General features: G+C 36.6%; 1 protein-coding gene across 7 annotated transcripts in view; it reads right to left on the reverse strand.

Annotated features, from left to right (window-relative positions):
• Positions 1-19,656, reverse strand: part of SLC4A10 (solute carrier family 4 member 10) — a 162,294-nt gene that overhangs the window by 114,200 nt on the left and 28,438 nt on the right. For 4 of the 7 annotated variants that reach the window (XR_008733516.1, XM_027810803.2, XM_055718246.1 and 1 more), the window contains exon 1: positions 12,867-13,224. The exons of 2 other annotated variants lie outside the window; for them this stretch is intronic. Coding sequence is in view for 3 of the 5 variants with exons in the window: in XM_027810803.2 (XP_027666604.1) it covers positions 12,867-12,947 (81 nt within the window). In the remaining 2 variants the exon portion in view is untranslated. Of the gene's footprint in view, positions 1-12,866; positions 13,225-19,656 lie in introns of those variants that run through there. One more of the 7 variants, XM_055718248.1, reaches the window with a different exon arrangement.

The following is a 19,656-nucleotide window of genomic DNA, read 5'->3' on the forward strand; positions in this document are numbered from 1 at the left end:
CTCCTTTTGTTAAAGAATGGATTTCATTCATGGATTCAAGAAAGAAAAATTCTTATAATTTAAACATTATGCCACAAGCTACATGGATCAGTGGTTCATTTATTAGAAGTTTGTACCAGGCTTAGAACTACTCCTCTTCTGTCATGTTGTCAATGTAGGCACTAAACAAAAAATAATAATCTGCTGATCTGTATTTGATCTTTTAAGTATCCTTCCTTACATATGCAAATTCTGCCCACCTTTTCTTTAATTGCATTGTTATTAAATATGTACAAGTATGCATGTGTGGAGAAAGATAATAGTGTCTGTGAGCTCCATTGACATACACATTGCAAATATATGCGTGATATGACCATCAATAATTCAAATAAAGGACCTTTACATTATATAACTATTGAAATAGTTGTAAATAATAGTACATTATAGCTTGTAGGTATACAAACAATAAATACCCTCAGGTTAAGAATACTTGGCAACCTAAGTATAATAAGATGTGCACAATTAACACGCCTGCCCAGTCATTAACAGGTTATACTTAACTTTATAGACTACAGAAGGAGTTTAAAGGAAGAGCTTGAACAAAGACCGGGCACAGTAAGAGAAAATGCACTTGTAAGATGAATAGCAACTGGGAAATCAAAACCGATGCTGCCAGTACAGCAAACACAAAATTCAACTTCGTGGTAAAATACCTCTCTCTTGGAAGGGAAAGGAGAATGCAAGTTGTAAAGCTTTTAAAAGAAGGACTATAAGGTTGTGTTTGTGAAGATGGGCATATAAACTTTAAAAAACAAGTGGTGCAGGCAGAGTGATAAGCAAGGGTGGTATTAACACCAGTAATCAAGTGAAGCAAAGCTGTAGAGCATTAACGCCAGACAGGCAGATGAGATGCTAACAGTCACAGTGTTAAGAAAAGCAGGCCTTCAATCTGATTTACGGCTATATGGACAAACAGGAGCTGTCAGACCTCAGAGCTGCATAGACCAAGAATAGCACATCAGGAAAGAAAAGAAAACCCAGGAGTTTTTTCTGACATGATCATATTTTTTGTGACCACTGAAGACCAAGAAAATTTCTGAGATGGGTAGAGTTTAACCAGAGTAAGGCAAGACTACTAAAAAATAAAGTAGCAATGCCTTCATAAAGATTATGTTTATGACTACATTATCTGAAGTAAGGTGTGGAGGAGGATGCAAAGGCTGAGGACGGATTCCTGAGAGATCTAAATACACACCTACATACATGAGGAGGAGGAGGAGGAGAGGGAGACCCACCCAATAAGAAACTAAGTCTGAAAAGAGAGAGAATCAACAAGGACAAAATTACAAATGTCTAAGAACAACAAAATTTAGTGAAGACTATAACATAGCATTGCAGAGAGATGACAGATGGAGTGGAGGAGAATAAAGGACTAGCCTGGAATTCCTCCAGGAAGAAGTCAAGTGGAACATTAGTGAGATACATTTCAGCACAAAGGACAGAAACCAGAAGTGAGCAGTTCTAGAAAGGCATTAGAAGACAAGAAATTAAGACAATGGTGCAAAGCCTACTAAAGGGGTGGAAACATGAAGGAGGTCTAGGGATAGGACAGTAATCTGGTGAATAGAAACTTCTGAAGACGAAGAATGTTTCATGTTGGGCATATTTCTTGTATATGAGAAGGAATTCAAGGAGAGAAACAGAAATTTAAAAAAGAACAGCAGAAGGCGGTTAGGGACAGGGATAGGTTCATTGGAAGAAGTTCAAAGAGTACAAAACAAATTCTTAATGCCTGTTTCAGTAAACAAGGAGAAAGCTTGAATTTTTACCTTAGTTGGCTAGTTAAAGAAATTCACATGGAGAGAGGGAGGAACAGATCGGCTGAATGGAGGGCTACACAGCTAATAAAAAATATACAACATGCAAAACTGCAAGCAAAGATACTCATAATAGATGACAAAAACTAAGAAATACAAAAACTCAGCAGAATCAAAATATTTCCACCAGGGATAGTCAGCAGTATCTCTGAAGCATGGCAGATGGCATTAGGAACTGAGAAAGTGGATACTGGGAGTCAGCCAGGACCATGAATTGTCAGAAGGGTTTGGAACTGTATGAGAAGAACAAAACCACAGAGCCTAAAGGGAACGGATAAACTGGTAAAGGGAAGTATAGAGGAATAAAGGAGATAGCAGGAAAGAAGTCATCCAAGATCAACAGAACAGAAGTTTTACAAAGTCCCATTCTTGGAGAAAGAGAGAGACAATAAAAATTGGAAAAGTTCAATTCATTACCACTGAAAATTAACTCAGGGAACACGGCACATAGAGAAGACCAACTCAAGTATGTAGCTCTGATTTGGCACATGGTACACAATTCAAATGAGAAACAGCAGCACCAGGGCAGCTACAGAGTTGGATGGTTATCCATATGGATGGAAACTGAAGTGTGAGAAATTATAAATGGAAGAAAGTTGCAAGTCAAAGTCAGAGAGAGATGGGAATAGGTAAAGCTGTGTGCATGCAGACCATAAAAACATCAGAAAGACAGGCAGGAAAAAAAATACTGTTAAAAAAAAATAAGGATAAAAAGCTAGGAGCAGGCAGAGCTTAAGAACACCAGCACAAAAGTACCACCTCTTCTGACCCAAATTCAAAGTGGATATTGTTGGAGATAACAGTCTCCACAGAAAGCACCATAGATGAGGCAGTGTTGCTAAACAAGGGAACAAAGTTCTGTGGGCTGGAGGGAACAGCAAGAGGTAAAAAGACAACCTCCAGTTCTCTGAGACCTGTAACATTCCAGTAACTTCAAGAAAATAAAAGGAAGACCAGATAATGGAGGCGATGAGTTTTACACCTGAAGGAAAAAAGGAAGTGACAGAAATGGCACAAAGAAGAGGCAGATGTAATTTAAGGGAAGAAGGAAAGGACAGAAAATACCAAAAGAAGTGTAATAAAAGTGTAATCCAGACATGGGTTGATAAAAGAGCATGAAAAGCATCAAAAAGCAAAGAGATAAACAAGCACCAATAAAGCAATCAAAAATAACAAGAGAAAGGAAACAGTACCATCCTGATTGTTGCTCTTTCATATATCTTGGAACTTCTGTTATCTGAAGCTGTTACATATGTGCTCTCTGACACACATTAGTTGTTTTAACAAATCACATTTGATTTAAAATGCTAGTTGATAAGGATGATTTGCTATGACATAGTTATATTTGGAAAAGACTCAACCCACTGAAGCTTACATTGCACGCCAAGTCCATACAAGCAGCATTGGTCAAGGCATTTTGTACTCATACACTGTAACTATATTAAAGTTCATGTCAACATATGCTAATAAATCTTTTGTAATGTAAAACTGGACTGACCTGAGCCCTATTCTCTCAGGAATTTTGACCATATTTATGGATCATTTGCCAGAAAAGCATACCGATTACTTAATTCTTCTTAAGGTATAGTACATGAGAGTAAATAGTACAACTGGTCAAATGTTCTGCATCCTTGGATGTATAAATGTCTGTGTTATTGGGGAGGGAGTGTTTGGGTTTTTTTAAAGGAGCTTGTTTTGTTATTTAAGCCTAGTTATTATTTTCCAAGCCCAACATCACAGCTAATATGTCTAATACTTAATTTTACCAACAAATGTTTTCAAGTAGAAGATTTCTGAAGGCAAAGGGCTGTAAACAAAACAAGGCCAGCTAATGTATTCTAAATCATACCTATCCCAGGAAGTTACACTTTTGTCCCCAAACGAAGGTGCAATCAGGTCTGTCATATAAGGGAACCACAGATTTCAGCTAACATATTAAAGCTCTAAGAGTTGATTTGCCTGAGAAGAAAAGAAATGAAGGACAGACAGAAGGAAGGTCCAATGGAAGGAAGAAAGAAAAAAACAAACAAAGAAAAAAGGTAACTGAAATCCACTCCTTCCCTGTCACTGATATGCTAAAGTCACAAATATGCACACTTAAAAACCAAAGGGGCACCAACATTTAGAAAAGGATTAAGAGTTATGTGTAATAATTTTATTTTCTTCAAAACATTTATGCTGTAATATAATTTCATCTCTTTATGTAAATAAGGCAGAATTCAAAACTCAAGGAAGAAGATTTCCATCAGGATTACAAATCCATTTCCAAGTGGTAGAATTCTCAGCAGACTGGATCATGACACACAAAGATATTGCTCCCCAAAATGTATGTGAAATCCTACAGTAACTTGCTCCTTGCACAGCTCCTGTGTAGTCAACGGGAACCCAGCAGAATGGGAGCTAGATAAGATTCCAGATAATTTTTATTTTAAATTATAGCATCGCCATGGACCACAACAGAACACTTTAAAATGTGCATATCATAAAGAGCTTTCCTCTGCTTAGAAACAGAATGAGCATATTTTAAACTGGGACACAGCATAGAAAAAAAAATGAGAGACTAGAAGCAATAGTAGGAAGTCAGAAGAACAGAACTGAAATCTCCCTTGAAACTTTGTCTAGCCTTCAAACAAAAAAGGCTCGAAATTTTTATAAGACCACAAAAGACTGAAACTGCATCTTCCTGTACAGCTTACATTTAAACTGAAATTCTTCATAGAGAGCTAAGTGATGAAAGAACCAGTAAAAGCAAATGTCCCCACTTCTCCCTTTAGCAGTGGATCTGCCTGGCCCAGGGCAGTCACGAAGCCTGCCCATCCACCTCACAATTGCTGGAATGGCCAGTTTAGCTCAACCAGCACTCTGTCGATCCTGTTTGTTATTCACCCACTAAAAATATAATGGAGAGGGGCAAGCAGCAAGTGACATATTTAATTACTAAGCAAAAGATAAGAAATGTCTTCTTTTCAGTAGCATAAAGTCAATAAATCCTGTGCATAGTTTCATTAATAGATACTGCTATTATTCCACTGAAAATTTTATTTATGATTATTCTCAATCTTGTTCACTTTTCATCACCCTGAATCACAAAAGTAATACTCATGCCAACATGCCAAAGAATTACAACTTTTTTAATCTGTCCATGAAAAAAAGGAAACTCTATATGATATTATTGTCTTGTATTTGTCCACCTTGTTTTTTAAATACGTTCTTAAACACGTGTGTAACATCCTTGCTTGAAACCACCTCTCATACCTTTGAACTGGATTACTTGAACTCAGCTTGGAACTGGAATACGACACATATGATGTAAACTTCTAAAAAGATTTCCAGTGTTTGTAAAAAATCAACCAGTAAGCCTGTAGAATGTTCCAGGGAAAGACATGGCAACTGAGGTGTCTGAAGGAGATATGCAGTCCTGTGCTGATATTGATCAAGAGGTCCTCAGGCAAGAGACTAGGAAGTTATAAATACATGTAAGTTCAAACTGAGCAGAACCGCACTAGGAATGAAGCCGCAAAGAAAACCCTGCCTTCATTAACACACACAGTCTCCCAGAGTGAGGGATACTGAGCACGGGGTGCTTCTTCCCTTGGAAGTGATGTAACTTTCTGCTGTTTTCTGAGAAGAGCAGTGTTGTTCCACAATTGCCTGCTACATTAGTGTAAATCATTATGCCTACCCCAAATGGGTAAACCGTAAACCAAGAGAGGAAGATATATGGTGATGAACATACTGTTCCCATAATGGATGCCTCTGCCTTCCCAGTATCAGCTCCAGGGCTTAACCAATTTACTTTATAGGAACCCTGCTGCCCAGCTCTGTATAGAACCGGGCACCAAAAGTCTCCAAAGCCAAAGAGCCTGATTCTTGTTTGCTATGACTGAATTAAGAGTATAAAAGATTCTTCAAGTGAAGAAATTTTATGCTGTGCATAGTAGAAGACGAAGGTGCTATTCTTTACATTCCTGTACTAAATTATAGATCTATAGGTGCGTACAAGAGTAGCCAAGCAAAGACAGGAAAATTAAAAGGAAACTAAACTAGAAATTGATAATGACATTTTTATGGACATAAAAGGAGGCCCATGAGGGAAATAAAATCTAAGCAATTATGAGGGAAATTTGTTTATGGCTGATGATACAGACATTGCTAAAAATGTAAATTTAATCCCTGTCTCAGCAATTGCAAAGGATACTAAAAAGGAAACAATTTAACGCTTCTTATCTGTTGGAGCAAACAAGAAAAGGACCCAGAGCATGTCTCAGATCTGTGCTGAGGTTGCTGCTACTGTAGATGTTCAGGACACAAGGCAATGCTAGTAACTACTTTTGACAGCACAGATTACATCTCTCACTGGCATCCACAGCAAATATACATCTTTGCATTAGAAGTTAGATGGCTGAGAAATTTCAGCACATCTGCACCCTACAAAATAGAAAACCACTCAGGAAAGACGAGGAGGAGAGCAGAAGGCAAACCGGGCAATAACCAAGCCCAGTGAGTCACTGCAACACACTCACTAAATGAGAAATTCACTCGTGACTATGTGCAGAAGGACTGGTAACAGTACATTGAGATCTAGCACAGAGGGGACAAGTCTGGTGAAGGCAACAAGGCAACCAAGTTCCTGTAGAACAAGGTCATCGCTTCCTTCTGGGACAAAAGAACAACATCAAAATAGCTTTTCATTTCTGTATGTTTCACATTTTGTACGTTAGGTAATTTTACTGGCAATATCCAGCCACCTCCATTAAATCCTGTGTCCTGGTGATTTAAAAAATCGCCACCTCAATTGATACCCTAAACATCCACCTCACAGTTACCAGACACTGACTTTCTTCTTTAGTAGCACTCACAGAACAAGGTCTACGCTTGCCATGTGGAATCTAAGCACCCAGGAATAACCTTCAGCAGAATATACAACACCATAAGAAATCACTATATTACTGTCATTGTTACAAAACTATCATCTTGAATTTTCTATATGTATTAGATTTTCCTAACGTTCATTCAGTATACTCCATTACACATGTTACATGGCAGTCAACACTGTGGTAACACCAACCAACTTCCTCTTTATTATACACTAAGATTTAAATTTTAAAGAGAAGCTGTGCATATCACAACTTAGGACACACACACACATGAAGTCTAACATTTTATATTCACCAAAATTTATTCCTGGAACAGGAATAGAAAAGTTAGATGAACAATGGGGAGAAGAAAAGGGGAAAGAGAAGTCTGATTTTTTTTTTTTCAAATTTAAAGTATTTCAGACAAACTTACCAGGAAAATAGAAAATAAAAACTTAAACACCTTTAAAAACTGAACTAAAGAGTGACATCAGCTGGTATAACTGGCCTGGCATGGCTAACTCTTAGACAGAACCCCCCCCTAAAGCATAATTAACCCCCTAATATAATGAGCTTGCCATGAGGTCTCCACTGTGCAAATTCCTATTGTCAAACAGGCTCCACATCCAAACGGAATTATTCAGCTGCAGCTCCCCTTACTCATGCAAGGACAAGGTATCTCTCTACTGTTTCACTTGCAGGATTCAGGCTTAAAAGCAACACTGCTTTTCCTGGAAAAATTTAATCGCAGGACTGGGACATAAAACTGATATTGCTTTTGTTAAAATACTTTTAATTGCATTAAATGTGGATGTAAACCATATGGGTATGATTTCTTGCATGTATTTTAATGACTGCATGCCTGCATAAAATCTTTAATAAAGATAATTTAAACAAGTGAACTCATTAAGTTATTAGGAGAGAAACAGATGAATCTTGAAGTACTGAAGGCTCCTACAGACATTTTTGTTTTATTTAAGCAGCCTGGGGGAAAAGGGGAAAGCTGTTATAAAAACGAGCAAATTCTGACAATGCCTCAACACTCCCTCATGTCACTTAATGCCTGTTTTACATTTTCATTCAATGCACCTAGCTAAATATTTCGTATCAGTTGATGGTTGCTGCATCAGTTGAGAACATTTGAGAGCTCTGTGCATGCTCTGGGTTTCCACTAGCAATTAACAAATCATTTTTGGTGAGTTGACTAAAAACACAACTTATGAATCCCTGGAGTTCATGTTGCCCATAGTTTACATTTTGTACTAGATGATATCTGTTTATTCAGTTACTTTAAAATGTGCTTGGCTCAAAATATTAAAGCGTAACCTTTCCCTGTAGGAGTTATTCTCTGCTTTTATCAGTTGGCATTGGGGGACATAGATTCCATATAAGACATTTCAAAACAACAGGAGGTTTCATCACTAAAATAGCAGCTATGAATTAAGCAAAGCTATTTTCAAAGCTTTTCTCCTCCATAACATTAATAACAAACATTAGTATTTATAATTTTTGGTGCATTTAGTCCTCATTTTAGAAGGACTTTTGTCCAAACTTTCCCATATTTGATTGACTAGTTAACACACAAGCCAAATTTCCTTACCAGATAATGTGATTCTGCCCCTCTGCTCAGCCCTGTTGAGACATAACTGTATCACTCTCTCCAGTTCTAGGCTCCCTTCTTACAAAAGAGACATGGACATACTGGAGTAAGCCAGTGTGGGGCCACAAAGGTCATCGAAGGAGAGGCTGAGAGTGCTGGGACTGTTTCAATCTTGAGAAGAGAAGGCTCAGAGGAGTCTTACCAGAGCGTACAAATACCTGACTGGGGAGGGAAGCAGCGAATGCTTAGCCAGACTCTTCTCAGTGGTGCCCAGTGACAGGTAAAGAGGAAATGGGCACAAATTAAAATATGAGAAGTATCACCCAAACATAAGAAAAAACTCGATCCCCTTAATAAAATGGGAATAGCACTATCTCCCCACCTTATCAGTCACATCTTGTAACCTCTTACTGGTATATACATTTCTTAAATGATTCAGGATAGTGATGCTCTCCTTTTTAGGCTCACACTGAAATCAGTATGGCACAATGGAAAGCATTATGTAGCTTACTCTGTAGTCTATATTCATTTTACTAATTAAGCCATCTATTGGAATCTACCAGAATTATGGATCAGCTTCTACTTAGTGTTTACTGAAAGAAATTATCATGAGACCAAAGACTCTGATCACAGTAGTTGAACAGCACTCATATTAATGATTTTTTATTAATAACTTCTATTGAAAAGTTAAGAAAAAAAAATGGTCTTGCAAGGAAACAAGAAACAATCTGAACAAATCATACTATTTATAGGACTCATTACAACAGAGACAAAGGAGAAAAGAGAGAGAGAGAGAGAGGACAAACCATAGTTGGGATTGCTGCTTCTCTCTAAAATGCCATTTTAAAGTAATGCATAACCATTCTCTGTTACTGCACTACTATGGTCACCTTCTCTACTACTCCCTTGTAGGTGGTCTCACCTCTACAGGAATTGGCTGGGAGTAATTATGACTATTTTAATTTTTTTTAAGACATTTCTGTGGCATTATTGTTGTGATTTATTCACATTTGCATACCAGCAAAACTCCTTCAAATAAGTATTCAGAATGAACACATGGTAATATTCTTGGAACACTAAATGGCACAGAACATTCCTGGAACACTAGCCATTTAGCTATATATTTTGTGACCCTGCAGTTAACTATTACCTATTTATGCTATGTTACTTTACATTTTAGACCTTTCTGACATGCTTATACTAACCCTTCCCTAATTCAGGTCATTAGGCCCACTGACTTGGTATATGAATAAAAGTACTAAATGAGGAGAACTTGACCAGCGAATAGGATCATCTCATGGGAGGGAGACTAATGTAGGACAAAAGGACCCGAATTCCTTCAACTCCCTCTAAAAGGACTTTTTGCTTCTAGTGTTGTTTAGCTATTTGTGAATGTTTGGTCATGATCACAGAATCATAGAATCGGGAAAGACCTCTAAGATCATCGGGTCCAACCATAACCATTAACTATAACCACTGCCAAGTCCCCCATTAAACCATGTCCCTAAAAGCCACATCTACACGTCTTATAAATAACTCCAGGGATAGGAACTCAATCACTTCCCTGGGCAGCCTGTTCCAAAGCTTAATGATCTCCTATTTGTCCTACGTGTTGCCATTTCCTTAAAAACTGGCACTACAACATACAAAAATGTCAGTAGTGTGGAATCAGAATGGCAATCAGTAAGCAAAAGCACTACACAACTAAGTATGTGCATGAGAATGAGCATTGGTAAATGACACAAATACTGGGCTTCTTGACCAACTTGCTAGTTAATGCTGTTCCTAAAACATCCACAAGGAGCTTTGTTTCTTTATATGATCTTTATCATCAAGTTCCATAAATAGGGATGTTTAAAGATAGGGGAACACACATTAAAGGATATTCGTTATGCACAGTAATGGGGAAAGAATTCTTTAGTTAGAGAGACCCTTCTTTACATTACATTCTTCAAATACTGACAGTTGTTATCAACTTGGTTTGAAGAGGGATGGTATCATTTTAAAGAAGGCATAAAAAACCTTCTTGTTAAGTTGATACCAACACATTGCCACTGGATTCAATGACTCCAAATTTGTGCAGTATGCCCAAATATCAGCAAGTATATTTTAAACCTGGTTGGGTTTTAAGGATTTGTTTGTTTGTTTTGTTGTGTTGTTTGTGTTTTGGTTGGTTGGTGGGCATTTTGGTTTTTGGGTGTTTTTTTTTTTTTGGGGGGGGGGGGGGAGGGAGAGGTGGGTTAAACAAGCAAAATAGTTTGTAGTTCTAAGCTGTAAGATCACTTCAGTCCAATTTCATGCTCCCATACGTACATCTCTACCTTGCTGCAATTCCTTCTCTCACAAAAGAACTTTGCTTCCTTAGTACATTCCTTCGTAGTCCCTCCAAATGAAGAAGGACCTATAATGGGACTATATCCTCTGAGTATAAAAACATATTCAAACTCATTTGCAACAGTTAGTAACATCATTTCAAAATGGAATGAGCTAAACACACATTTCCTCAAGCAAGCATTCTTCACCATTTTCCACTGTAGATATAGTTTCTTTCCTAAACTGGCTGCAATAGATGTCTGTTGCACTATTTGGAGATTATTATCAATGATACATTTCCAAAATGTCCACAGAACACAGTTTGTGGAATTAACATAATGACATACCGCTATAGTTTCCAGTTACACAAAATTCCATGGAGACCTAATTATTTTAAATGAGCAGGAGAGCTCAGAAACAACTTCAAAATACAGGTAAGTCAAGATTTTAAATTACACTTGAATAAGGAAAACAAAGCAGCTGGGGCAAGGGTTGGTCCTATTAAAAAGTCCATGAATACCCAGCAAAGCACCAGAATACCATGAAACGAATGCTTTCAGGAATTTCATTCCAATGCCAAGGAACAGAATGTACTCATTGTGACTAATGCATTAAAATACTGAAAATAAATTCTAACAGATTAAAAAGATCTTGTAGCAAGTGAAAGGTATAGTTAAATCATTCCAAACCTAATCAAGCTTAAGAGCAGGGCAGTCTTTTCCCATTATTAATAAGAATGTAAGCTGGATAAATGGACTGGGAAACTATAAATTATAGCCAGTAAAAGTATTACAACATTTTTTACAAATATGTTTTTAATTAAAAATGAAAAGACTGACACTTGTACTGAAGCAATTTGCCACACATTCTTAAGTTGCGTCTGCTGTGGTCTCACACACAAGTTTCCAACAAAATGTTACTAAATGGGAGTGAAACCAGTATACAGTTCTAAATGCAAAATCAATCCATGTTTGATATGTTTACATTTCTAGGTAGAAATAGGAAAATATTTCAAAATCTTGGTCACTTAATCCTGTGCTTTGGGGTCAGAAAATACTGCTCACCCCTGCCAATCTGCAGTCCAGTTAATATGTGAAAATTGTTGCTCCACAAGGGTAAGGCAAGCAACAGAAAAACTGCACACTACTTTCAGGTTTCAGCTGAGCTTTTAAAACACATGGCCAAACACGTTGCCATGGAAATGTTCTGCAAATACATCTAGAATTTCTTAAGATGGAGCTGAATATAATTTTTAAAAATAAACTTCTCCTACAATTTCAAAAATAATTGCTCTATTATGTATTCAAGGGAAACAATAGCTATTATCTAGCATTTATAACACTTGAAGTGGTAACAGTCTCTTTAATTCCATTTTGTGCTCCGTACATGAAATTAGGCCACTGCCTTCCTGTGTAAAATACTCTTGTACTTGTTTTCTTTTATATACTCTGACTTTCCTATCCATTGCCACAACACATTGGCAGATACAAAAGTATCAGCCTCGCAATAAAGTTGGCAACAGTTTAAAAAAAAAGGCTGAGACATGCTTCAGTAAAAAGAATATGGTTTCAAACAACATTCTAAATATTTAAGGTTTTAACCTTCTCTTTTACAACCCATTAGTATATGTCACAAAGTGTAACAATTAAAAAGGGGAGAGTTATCTTGCCACACTTTCACTGATATGTTCAGTGAGCTATTTTTAAAACTGATTTGAAATGAAGCACACACACAAAAAAATCTACTACTGCAAAATGAAGCAAGATCTGTGCCTGCAGAACAGCTCAGTCCTGTTACACAATGCGATACGTTGTTTTAAATAACCTGCCGCTGTAGGTAGACAGTTGCCTGCCTTATACTGCATTTCATACAAGAAAAACATTCACAATAGCTTTGTGTGCCATCTAAAGATAAAGCAAAATAAAAATGCAATACAATCTTGTCATTTTACTTTACAGCAAAGGTTTAACCTTTTACCATGAATTAGTTAAAAGAAAGCATGTTCACAATAAAAAAAGGTTGAAAATACATATGGAATAACCTTATATTGTTCAAATAGCAATAAACACCACATTAGATTTCCAAGATATACCTTGCTCTGCTTATGTAAACAGTCTACCCTATAAATCCTGTAGCAAATCCAACATGAAGCAATTACACAGACAAAGAGATTGCAAATGACCTAAAACTGTAAAACAAACTCTTCCGTTATAAATAATAGTATAAACTATGAGGTCATACCTGATGACTTAGAGACTGTAATGTCTCACCGGTTCCAAGCTGCATGACCTTTTTATTTCCAGAGACCCCCAAAAATTGCATTTCCTGTCTTACAAAAGTACATCACATCTTTCAAAATCTTCTGAGCTAGTGAAGAAAGCATTAACAGCCATTCTGTCCATCAGTAAGTGCTGGAGTCATTACCCTCAAGATAGCAGATCTTAAATATAGTTTCCTCTGTGCGATTACAGACATCCAGTAGTCAAGGAGGCTGACACAGCTATATCACTGATGCTGCTAATGCCATCTGAAAACAGTAAGCTTACTGCTTAAAGCAATCCTGCATCATCCAAACAGAACAAGCCACATCCTTCAACTCCTCACTTGCATTTTTTATAAAATCTAGAGCTGCCATTATAGATTTTGTTTTCATCTGTGGTCAGCTAAAGGAGAAATTAGATATTATGCAACCAGCTTTGCATTAACAAAAGAAAAACAGCAGATGAAGTGACATATCGAGGTTATCAAATTTTGCTTGCATGACCACTCCTCAACAAGCACTATGACCATTCAGAAGGAGCATCACAATCTGATCCAAAGGAAAATTACCAGAAAGAAATTATAAACAATTAACAAGCAGCAAGGCATTTAAATACCTCTGTGGTACTGAAACAGCTTTTTTTATGCAGCCTTATGAATCCTAGTCCCTATTAAATTAAAAACATTGCTTGCCTAAGTATTTTTAGTGCTTAATTTCAATGAATTGCATGATCACTGCATTGTTTCCATTATTCCCTGCTAGCAGCCAGAAAACAGCATGCCTTGAAAATGTGCCAGTATTATGACAGCAAAAATGTGTTTTGATATCAAACAAAACAATCATGCATGGGTTTTTTCTGATATGAGAGACCTTTCAAGCTAACAAATGTACAGTATCCTCCTTAGTAATTTTTAAATTCAGACTACAAAGTAATAACTGGACTTTTTATTAAAACATATACTTTATGCAACTGAATTTTATTATTATAAATCATTATTTATATTTATTGTTGCTATCATTATGGCAACAAACTTACACAAACAGACAAACAAAAAATCACTTCACCAAACTAAGACAAAACAGTGCCACCAACAAACTGCGAGAAGTTAACATTTAATAATTCCTCTGAATTCTAGACCCACAGGAAAATTAGTCATGTTCACAGAGTAAGAAAGTCGTACTGAGGCACTCAGTCCATATCCTTAAACACACAGGAACATCCCCTCAACACATATTGAAATATATTGCTACCAGTCATATTTTATAGACAAAATAAAACTTGGAGAAAAAAAATCGTCCCTAATTTAACTACAAGCTTGTATGTTATTAAAATGAATTTGGACGTCCTTCTTTACTTTGAAATATAAGCAGAAGCTGAAACTAGATGTAAACAGTTCTAAATTAATTCACCCAGATCCTATTCTGTCAGTTTAACATTATTATTATACAGTTGTAGTAATTGCTTTTTTGAGTAACTTAATCAAATTTGGCTTATAGTTGTTCACATTATGGCACTGATAAAAGCAAACTGGCCTCACCAATGAATACCACATATTTCCCTTTAGAGAGAGAAACTGCTATCAATTTTTAATTGATTCACTTTCTACAGTGCAACTGCCTCAACGTAAGGACACTACATCTACAAGGAAAGGGAACTCAGCCACACATTCATACATGGTCTCCAGTGGTGCGTCTGGCTAGCAGAGGCCAGTCACTGAAGGCCTAGCAGGCCTTGAAGTGCACTAGGAAACCAGATCAGGCCAGACCTGACACCCCTTTTTATATTCTCCAAGAGAGTTAATCTCGAGGGCCAACAACCTGACACTGTCTTTTTACTGCTGCTGATAGTGGCAGTCAGGGGGCCGCTTTGAACATTGTGAGTGATCTTGAAAGCTGCCACTTTTGAAGTTTTTCCAGAATAACTTAAGAATTTTCAACCTAGCAAATATTACTATATCTCTGTGCACAGGATAAAAATACACACACATAAGGAGACAAAAGACTCGTCAAAAATAGACAGGTGATTCAGCAGTAAAAGAAGGGGAAAACAGCTTTCTCTGCATCAGTATGAAATAGGAGTATCTACAAGGTAGTATTTTTATTTCCAAAGGTAACTTAAAAAATAATAATACATCAACACCAAATATTGTTTTTTACACCTATGCAAACACTCAGTTCTGCAAACTATATTCTGAGAAGTAGCTATTAAAAATTATGTAAGGGGATACAACCTTGCATCTATAAATTGCTGTCAACCACTTCCAAGTCCTCACAAGCCACCTAGCTAGGATATGAAGGCCAGCAAAACAGTAAGTGATCAAATAAAAAATGTATGTTGTCAAGCCACCTTTCATAAATATTATGTAGGCTTTCTCTCTGCAAATCTTGTACTACATGATGATCTCCACTCACAGTGAAAAACACAAAGCTAGGAGCTATAACCACAGCTGTCAGAAACATCACTTAACAGCTTCTGCTCACAAAGAGTACATAACCTCTCCCCCAGCTGGACATTTGAAGAATTCAAGAGCTAGCAAAAGACAAAACAGGAGACTATTTTCCTGAGTTAGGTTAAGATCTCAGTACAAATTCTAAATGCCCTCAGAAATATACAGGTATTTCTTCACGCATATTGTCCCAGCTAGTGGAATCTTTTCCCAGAAGTTATTCCACATTTTTCCTCATGGCAATACAATTACTATTTTGAAAAACTGAAAATTTTAACATTTCATTAGCAACATTAAAACAGAGAGAGGGCATAAATACAATACTATTTTATAAAGTATAGATATTTATTCTGACAGATGTTAAAGCAAAAATCTGGTAATCCATTCCTTTAGAATATCAACAAGTATTACTTTATACCGTACAAAAGCATTATTCACAAATATAGTTTGCTTTTATTTTATTTTTCTTGGAAAAAAGAAAGAATAAAAAAAGACAAAAGCAAATTCAGAGTTCCTGTAGATTATGCAAGGTTAAATAATGGTCACTTTGAATCTATCACACACTTCATATCCAAAAGACATGACCTAAGCAGTCAGTGAGCAAACAACAGAAGCTCTGTCACTCAACTTTTTAAAATAAAGTCATGTTTGCTAGTACTAATGATCATGATAGAGAACATTTGACATCACTGAAAGATATTGCAGACTGTAAAAGTAAGGTGAGGTGATGTTGCACTATACCAGAAGAGCTGAAAGAACAATACTAACGCATAGTCCTCAGCAGCACTTTTTTTTTTTTTTTTTTTTTTTTGGGGGGGGGGGGGGGCAGTGTTGCTATATATTATTATTAATGACCAGAGCATAAGTAGTATGAATGATACCAAAAATCACAGTTTGGATTTGTTTAAAAATTTCTGATATTGGAAAGCACTGCTAATATATAAGGAATGAAACATCACCAGGAAGACATGGATTACCTTTAGGAGCACAAGAATAAAACTGGCGTAAAATAATGCAAAATGCAAAGACGTGAACTTATAGATTATGAAGTTTCTGGTAAGAATTGAGAGCTCAGCAGGTGAAAATTACAATAGATGAAACTGTGGGGACAAAGCTGATCAGAGTAATTATGAGCTACTAACATGATGTCCCTATGGAAATGGAAATTAAATTTTAAAATTATCAGGGAAGATGCCTCTAGCACATAGACATTACCATTAATGCAGTAACATGAAGCTCTGTTAACATCTTATTGTTCTTGATTCTGATCATCTACACCTAAAAAAGGAATTCAAACTGCAAGAGATAAAGGTTTCTACAATGGTCAGGGAAATTTTGAGATGAAACTGAAAACATCTACTTTGTTTAGCTTAACAAACAAAAGACTAAGGAGGAGATCTGTGTACATATCAAAACAGAATTGCCAAGGAAAAAGAAAAAATATTCAAGTAAAAGAACAATTCTGGAACAGGCAGAAATCCATGCTAAGTAGTCATTAATGTTTGGAGTGTTTTAATTATCAGAGGTTGAAGATTTGCAAGAGCAGGAAATCAACCTCAAAGACCAACAGTGTGCCTTTCACTCCTATATTTCTACATGAGACAATTGTAAAAATATAGGAAAGTGAAGAGGAAAAAAGCAGAAACTTAAGGTACTGCAAAACTGGTACCAAAAGCAGGACCCAAGGAAAACCAGGACATTGCCCTGGGGCTCAACAGTGATTGGAAATAAGTTTAGAACTCTGAATCAAAAAAAAAAAAAAGCAAAAAAACCCAACTCTATAATCGTTGGTTTCTCCTATTCTGAAGACACTAAGCTTTTGTCTCAATACATAGAACAATATTAACAATATAAATAGCTCAGAAACTTAACCAGAATAATTCATCAGTTTCAGCTGATTGCTCAGATCAACACAGATTAAAAAATATATTTGTACTTGAGTGGAATAAGCTCAAAAGTAATTAACGATAGCCCACTCTCCTTTAATCCTAATGACAGGACTGTTTCTATTACCTTTCTGTAGTCTACATACATATCTTTTATTTAATTCTCCCATGAAATCATTGAAGAGGCAGGGGGGTGGGGGGTTGTTACTAAGTGTAAATACCCTTCTCTAGACAAAAAGGGAAACCGTTCAAAAAACAGAAGTTTAAATTTATTAATTCAGCAAAAACTTGTTATAATTTATGGACATACTACATTCTCTCAAATGAGATACTGTTCAAAGACTCCTTTTGTGATTATTTCAACAGGCGTTACGTAAGTCTAATCAGCTCATCTGTGGATAACCATGACTGTAGTTAAAGGAAACTCAAAACATTTATAAAACACAATAGGAAATGAGCAGAGGCAGACATGAGCAATGGCTGCATAGTCAAAATTTGCAAATCAACTACTTGGTTCCAATTCTGCCTAACGGTTAATGTAGCTGTATCAAAACCCACCTTTCCAAATACCCTACTGTCAGTGTTGCTGTATCCTAGCACTAAAACTCAAGCTTGTACCTCAGGCTGGGCCCTGACAATTCAGATCACCGCACTACATGTTGCCAACAAATCAGAATAAATGCATAATAAACAGTTTTAAAACAATGTAAAGAAAGGAAGATTTCTATCCAGTATTTTACCTTCAAAAATCTGGCAATCCATTTCCCAGAAGATAATGTAGGAGAAGGCAGACATCTCCTTTCTCTCAGACTGTTGAGGAACAATCCTACACTTACAGAGCACGTAAGAAATGGTTGCTTATGTTTGTTCTTGGAAAAGTACAGAAGAGTATAATATCTCCTCAAAGTTTGAAATTGTACATTTATTATTTTTTTTTTTAGCAAAACTGTACTTATCTAAATCATGTATTCTACAAAAGGTAAAATCAGACTGAAATGATAAATTTTAGATGTGTGTCCAGAAGGTGAAATAGTTATATTTAAAATGACGATGCCTTCCTTTTCTGACTTCAAAGAAAGCAAAGCTTTCTATCTTTTTAAGCATCTCAACAGTACTGTAACTAGTGCCATGGGCTGGGAAAACCTTCCTCCTTTCATGAACTGACTAAGGACATGGCTAACTAAGAGCTTAACTTGCAACCATCAGGGACACATGATTGTAGGAAAACATTTTCCCTTCCTCAAAAAGGTGATGATGGAATTTGGACTCCATGTTGTACAGCACAACATAAATTTATTTTCCTAATAAAAAAAGAATTATCAATTTAATCAAAAATGCTGGAATACTGCAGCAAAGCAAGTGCTACCAGCCTTAACACAGAAGGAACAGCAGGACAGCCGATGCTGCTACTGAAGGATCTCCCAAATATTACACAATACTAAAGTTGCAGCCTAGTTATATTGCACACCTCATACCTTTCTTTCTTTCCATCCTTTTCACCTCTCCCTTGGCCCTGAAGGGGAAGAAAAACTCCCTTTTCTTAAGAAAAACTTGACAGTTCACTAATCCTAGCTTCTTACCCGCCTCAGAATACAGCTGACTTTTCTAAATATTTTGCATTAAAAAGTTCCCTTTCAAAGAAGAGAAATGTTACATTTTGACATATAATTACCATTATCCTCCCTGCTAGCAGAAAATGATGGCAAAATGCCAGCTTGCTTGTCTGCTACAGATAAGACATTTCCAAGCTTCCATCCTTCCTTTTAGAGAAAACAGAAGGGGAAGACCAGCCAGGAGAAAGCCTACCCTGTCAGCTGATCCTGTAGGAAATAAAATTAATATTCTCCTAGCAGAAATCGTTTTCCTCCGAGCCTGAGGTAAATGATATGCCTTACCATATGTTATGATGGTCCTTTCAAGAATGACAAATTTGATGAATTTTTCCTGGATGGTCTTTCTCTCATCCAATCTCTTCTCATCACCTCCAGCTTCTGCTGCAGGCAAACTCTCAAGAGGCATAAATCAGCATAGCATCACCAGATTATATAACTTCTACCCACTGGGGATTTAGACCCTTCTATTTCAGACTTAGCACAAAAAAGTGCCTGTGCATTCTTCAATAATCTTTTCAATCTGTGTAGAGCTGTAGAGAATTACCCTGACACATTGCTGAGCTTCGACACGGATACATCCATTGTGAGCAGAGAACCCAGCCATTTTTCTTAAAGGAAGAACTCTAAAAAGATTATGTCCAATTACAACATATTCAGAACTAGCTCTAAATCAGACAAAACTCTACTTCAATTCAAACAAGGGAAAAAAAAGGCAGAAGACAGGTTCAGGCAAGTTTCTTCACTGTATATAAAAATATTGGCATACTGTTACTTTGAATACAAACTCAGCTGTACACTCCTCATTAGTTTACCTATACTTCTAAG

Source organism: Falco cherrug, chromosome 8, assembly GCF_023634085.1.
Source record: "Falco cherrug isolate bFalChe1 chromosome 8, bFalChe1.pri, whole genome shotgun sequence".
NCBI classification, from domain to species: domain Eukaryota; kingdom Metazoa; phylum Chordata; class Aves; order Falconiformes; family Falconidae; genus Falco; species Falco cherrug.